Consider the following 6,000-nt stretch of genomic DNA (forward strand, 5'->3'; position numbering starts at 1 on the left):
TTTTATATACTGGGGATACAGCAATCATCACAACAAAGTGTCAGTTCTCATGAGGTCTACACCAGTAGATACGCCTACTATAAGCCAAGGACTCGGTGACATGACTCACACTAAACCTTGAAAAGCAAATAAAGACCTGCAAAGGATGAAACAATATTTCTCAGTAAACTGGATATTTGAGAGAACAAGATTAGCGACCTTATTTTGTTAAGAATAAAAAGTAATGGAGGATCATTAGAAGAAGAATCACTAATTCATTCTTCTGCAGATTCTACACATCTCCAGTTTCTACAGAACCATGATTATTTCCGGAGCCACATGTGTCCTTACCCGATCGGACCAGCCAGGCAGCTGCCCGCAATTACCCTAGGCAACTTCCCAAGGCCATACTCTGAGTCAGAATGAAAACGCTCCCCGATACGCCACAGAAGTATGTCAAGTAAGTGTGTCAGGAAACACACTTACACATATATGCACAATGCATACACACTCACACACCTAGCTCTATGTACATACGTGCACGTCTGTATACATGTGTGAGTGTAGGTATGTGCGGGTGCAGACAGGTGGGAGGTAAGGAGCTCCTCTTTGGTTGACCAAGCAGCAGAGAAGTGGGTCAGAGTTCAAAGCCTATTTGCCCATTTTCTTGGGGTGAATCATACTTTCCCACATACCAAGAAGGCATTTTTCCACTCGGTGTAGAGAGAAGGAAAGAAGAAAAGGCCCGTCCACACACACTACATAGGAGATATTTCTATATACATTCTCACCTGCCCTCATCACTACCGCCTTCTCTCCACCTGAATAAAGACCTTCCTACTCTAGGGCCTGAAGCATATTAAACATATTTTTTTATTGCTTTCTGAAGCACATGGTGCGTGACTATATTTATGAAAAACACTTCAAAACTGGCAAAAGTAACCTGTCCTGTCAGAAGTCAGGAGAGTGGTTACCCCTCATATGCGGATAGTGCTAAGAAGGTGTAAAAAGTTGTACTTATTGATCAAGACGCTAGTCACACAGGCGAGTTCCCTTCCTGAAGGGTCAGCAAGGTGTGTACTTACACGCACCACCCCGCATGCATAGTATACCTCAGTGCAAACTAATTTTTTTAACTCAGCTTCTTAATAATTTGCAGTTTGTCACTAATCTATAGTTATCTCTTCCCAAGACATGAGATTTTATAGAAGTCATTCAGAACCATGCACTCCTCTCTAGCCAATTTGGAGACCAATAAAAATAATTAATTCTATAAGCCTTATTAATCTTTCCTAATCGTACCATTAATCAAATTGCACCTCCAAGCAGTTATATAAAACCACTTTTCAATTAATTCTTGGGAAAAAATTACTTAATTATATGTAGAAGAGGGCATTTTACCCAACTTTCAGGTTAACAACACCTTTGCATGTAGGGATAAGGGAAAGAAATCTCATTCCTATACACAGATTTCTTAAATGTATTTTTAAATCCCTTTTAAGAGCTACATAAATGATTATGTTCCCAAAGCCGAATGATAGCTACATGTTCACTATCACAGGACTCATGAATCGAACCTATTTTTATCGTTATTTCTTCTCTTCACTCAACTTGAAAATGGTAAATAAAAATGACAGTAATAAAAGAGAGAAACCCTATATAGCAGAGTAACTTGGGAGGAAGAAAATCTCCGGCAACACAATCTAAGAGCCCCCTGCTATCCCCTCTTCCACACTGCTGGTCATCTTCCTCTACCAAATTTAAGCACACCTGTACCACCTCCTTCTCTTAGAAACATGCGACTGAAGTATTTATATTAACAAAAGGACTGGACCAAAGTCTAACTCAGGGCCTCTTACAGGAGAGCATGACGATGCTATCAGAAAATTTAATCAAAGCATATATTTTATTCCTTTGATAGAATGGGTAATCTTTTTTATAGAACAGATAATCTTTGAAAGAATAGGTAATCTTTATTCTTTTTTTTTTTTGGCAGGCCTCGAACTCACGACCCAGAGATCAAGACCTGAGCTGAGACCAAGAGTTGGACGCTTAACCAAAAAAGCCACACAGGCGCCCCTAGGGTGGGCCGTCTTAACACAGTTTTTTAATTTACAAATTGAAAAGGTGGGATGTTTAAGTAATCAAATGTTTAACCAATAAAAAAAGAAGATAGTTTTCTTTTCTACTTGTTTGACGATTTTTTAAAAATCATTCTTTTAAAAAATATATATTCATGACAATGTTATCAGCTACAAATAACAAATGTCTCTTCACAGATACTGCATTTTTTTATGCAGTTCTCGGTCACCGTCCTCCCCTCTGTCCTACCTTACTACGGAGCTCTAAGCTTGGAGAAGAGTTCCAACAATGCCAAACACTGCACAGGAAGGGAGCACACTGACAGATGATGAGACGCAGCTACATATGGACAGCTCTGGGCCTGGATCTTGGGGTCCCTCCATTAGTTTACAAGTATGGAATCCTCCCAGCTCTCCACTATGCACTCTAGCTGGGAGCTGTAGAACCTCCCAAGCCTCATTTTCTCCAAATCTGAAACAGGCACAATGGGGTCTCTACCTCATGTGTGCTTGTGAGAAGTAGATGACACAATGCACACAAAGCAATTAACACGGTGCCCCAAGCACCGCACACAAGCAATGACAGGTAACTACGCTTGTGGTAATCAAAACTTTTCATTTCAAAGGGGACCTTACAATATCATCTGACAAATACAGAATTTAGACTAATACTCTGCCAAAACGAAAATTTATCTTTAAAGTAATCCAAATTAAATGTGTATAAAAAGACTTTGAATGGAGCTTGGCTTCTGGCCAGATGACTTTCAGTCTCTGAACTCAGAACAAATATTATTATAAATAGCTTCAAAAAAAAAAAAGATCATGTGAACTTTGGAGTCACCTATTCCAAGTCACCTATCCTCTCTGAGCCTCAGTCTTCTCATCCATAAAATGGGAATAATTCCCATATCCTGCAGTTTTGGACATTATTTGCAAAATACCAATATCTTGCACCTTAGCAGATAGTTATTGTAAAGCATACGGAATAAGAGAAGTCATCAAAAAGCTAATACAAAGCTGGAAAACTTTTAAGAGAAAAATTTTCATCCTCTTTCATTTCCCCCCCCCTTTGTAGCATTCTTACACTTTGCCTCCCATTCTAATCAGATGTGCTTGTCCTTATACAACACGAGTTGATTTGATTTGACTTATCTCCATGTCTTCTTCCAAACTCTACATCATCCTCCAAGTACCTACCAGTGGCTTGTCCAGGGACAGTAAAAAACTGACGCATCACAAGTCCAATGGCAGAATTTTTATATCCCTTTAACTCTGTCTGAGAAAACTGGGACCCTCCTCCTTAAAGACGAAGAGAAGAACAGCGATGTTCCTAAACTACAATTTTTTTTTTTAACCGCCAATGGGAGAAATTTCAGAAACAGTATTTTAATGAGCTTATTTCGTTCTCTGCTTTCTACCAAGATAAGAAAGATATCTGAGAACAAGGCTTACCTATTTGCACCATTTCTTCATTACCAGCCTGTAAAGGAGGGGGAAAGTAAAAAGAAACAGTTACTGGGTTTCATCTTATCACCTTGTACGTTTTATTTCTACCATTAACGCTTTTCAGGAGCTAATCAGGAGATGCCGGAGATGGGGACTGGTGCCTAAAGGCTGCGCCTTTAGGTTTGTAGGTTCTTGCGGCAAGAGAATGAGCCAATTAATAACAGTTCGGAACGGGGAGTTGTTTCCCCGTTTTAACCTTAATATTTATAAAGCCAGCAAAAATAAATACTGACATTCAATATTCTTTTCTTAAAACTCAGATACTGGGTGCGGATTAGCCAAGAAAGCCTCTGTATTCATAGGCGTGAAAAGAAACCTAAAAGCGGGCCTGACAGATCAGATTTGAGGTCTAGAATCGACCAGGCAATCTTCTACTTCTTAACCTACGGTCAGAACCGGGCAGACCGGAGAAGCTACAACAGCTCACAGGGAAATCCTGTGCCCCAAGTCCCACGTCCCTGAGCTGATGTGATTTACAACAGACGGCGGGCCCGGCCCGCCAGCCTTCTCCAGGACTCCTCCGAGAGCATCGGGCTTCACCTTGAGTCCCCAAAGCGTGGGGGCTGGGCCGCGGAGCGGGGGAGCCGCGCTCGACTTCGCTCTAAAGGAGGAGGAGCCGTGCGGAGGGGGAGGGGAGGAACGCGGCGGCGCCGCCAGCCTCTGCCCAGGAAAACGCAGGGCAGGAAGCGTCCCCAGCCCCCCGCCCCAACTGTCAAACCCCTGCCCGGCCGCGGTCCTCCCAGGACACGTGTCTGCTGGATCGCTCCCTGCCCGGCCCGGGGACTTCCTGAAACCCCCGCCTCCCGCTGCCCGAAAACGCGGTGAGTCAGTGCGGAGGAGAGGAAGCCCCGCGGACCCGACGCGGGCGGCCGCAGCCGGAGCGCGGGGATCCCGGGCGCCGCGTCCGGAGCTTCATTCAAGCGGGGAAACCCAGACGGCCCGGCGAGGATGCGAACCGGCTGCACTTTGTCGCCAGGAATCGTTACGAACGCCGCAAGGGCGGGGGGGCGCGCTAGGTGGGACGAGCCGGGGCTCCCGGCGTGGGAGTCGCGACCCACCCCTGCAATCCCACCCTCCGCCCCAGAACACCCCGCAGGCGGCGCCCAGCGCTCGGACTCGGCTCCTGAAGGCGCAAGATAACAGGGAAGGGTGGGAGGGGGGAGGAGGGAAGAGAGGAGGGGAAAGAGGGGAGGAACTTTTTCGGGAAAAGGTTGGGTTTGAGTTTTTTATTGTTATTATTTTCCACTTACTTGTCCATCAGCTGAAGTCCTAACCTCTACCAGAGCGGCTGCTATCAACCAGAGTGACAGGAGAACCATCACGAGTCGAGTTCACTTTTCAACTACTGGGCGAAGCCAATGCCCAGAGCAAACCCCCCAAAATAAGTTTCTTTAAAAAAAAAAAAAGAAAAAGAAAGAAAGGAAGGAAGAAAGAAAAAGAAAAAAATGCAGAATTAAAAAAAAAAAAAAACACAACTGATCTTCTGTGATTTGCTTCAATGAAAATGAAATTTGAGCTCTGAGACTGGCCCCTCGGCTCGGCGGTCCTTCCCACTTCACCTTCTCACCCCGTCCTCCCAAACCGAGTGTGCAGGAGCGAGAAGGTGCTGCGAGCCGGGCACGGGCTGCGCCGGGAGAGGGGGAAGGGACCGGGGGCTTCCGACTATCTCTGCCCCAGGCGGCTTTCCCTGGGCTTTTCGAGCACCACTGGTTCCTGAGGTTCGCGCGGAGAATGCTAGGGCGCCCGGGAGCACAGCAGGGGGAAGTAGTGGCGAGCGAGAGGAGCGAGCGGGAGCGGGAGAAAGAGGCAGCGAGAGGGCGACTCCGCCGCTCGCGCAGAGGTGGGGGCGGGAGGAGCCGGAGGGGAGGAGGAGGAGGAGGCTGGCGGAGGAGGCGGGAGGAGCGGGTCGGAGCGGCTCCTGTTGCTCTCCGAGCGGCGGTCTGCTGGCTGCCGGCGACCCGCCGGGCACTAATAAGGCGGCCGGAGCCCCCCGGGCGGCCCCTCCCGCCGCGGCGCCCACGTCACGCGGGGCCGGAGCCCGCGCCCCCTGCGCCCGCCGGGATGGCCGGGGCGGGCGCGGCCGGCGCGGGAGGACGGCGGGGAGTGGGGAGGAGCGGGACGATCCCGCGGGCTGCCGGCCCCAAGCGGGGTCGGGGTTTGAAACCGCCTAGGTGGGGACTCGTGTGGCGGGGGGCCCGCCGCCCCGAGGTCCTCTCCTGCCCCCGCCAGACGGGCTTAGGGGAGGGGGGCGGTACAGGGAAGCCACGGGTCCCTGCTGGCGGGACCCGCGTTGAGTTAATTATAGGAAGGGGGAGGGTCCACGGGCCGCTCCTGGGCTTTAGGACATTCACCTCCTCCGACCTCCAGCGCCCTTCCAGCCCGGGAAGAGACTCCCTGGAGGGAGCCCCAGGAACCTGCGGGCCCCCCAGACGCC

General features: G+C 48.6%; 1 protein-coding gene across 2 annotated transcripts in view; it reads right to left on the reverse strand.

The window, feature by feature from the left end:
* The window catches only part of ADAMTS3 (ADAM metallopeptidase with thrombospondin type 1 motif 3), a 255,085-nt gene extending 249,457 nt beyond the window's left edge, over positions 1-5,628 (reverse strand). Inside the window, exons 1-2 of one of the 2 annotated variants that reach the window (XM_047719492.1) lie at positions 5,134-5,628; positions 3,513-3,540 (exon numbers count right to left, since the gene is read on the reverse strand). In XM_047719492.1, coding sequence (XP_047575448.1) covers positions 3,513-3,525 — 13 coding nt within the window. In that variant the 5' untranslated portion in view covers positions 3,526-3,540; positions 5,134-5,628. Of the gene's footprint in view, positions 1-3,512; positions 3,541-4,816; positions 4,955-5,133 lie in introns of those variants that run through there. The other variant, XM_047719491.1, reaches the window with a different exon arrangement.
* Between the last annotated feature and the right edge of the window lie 372 nt (positions 5,629-6,000).

This window comes from Lutra lutra, chromosome 2 (assembly GCF_902655055.1).
Source record: "Lutra lutra chromosome 2, mLutLut1.2, whole genome shotgun sequence".
Lineage (NCBI taxonomy): Eukaryota > Metazoa > Chordata > Mammalia > Carnivora > Mustelidae > Lutra > Lutra lutra.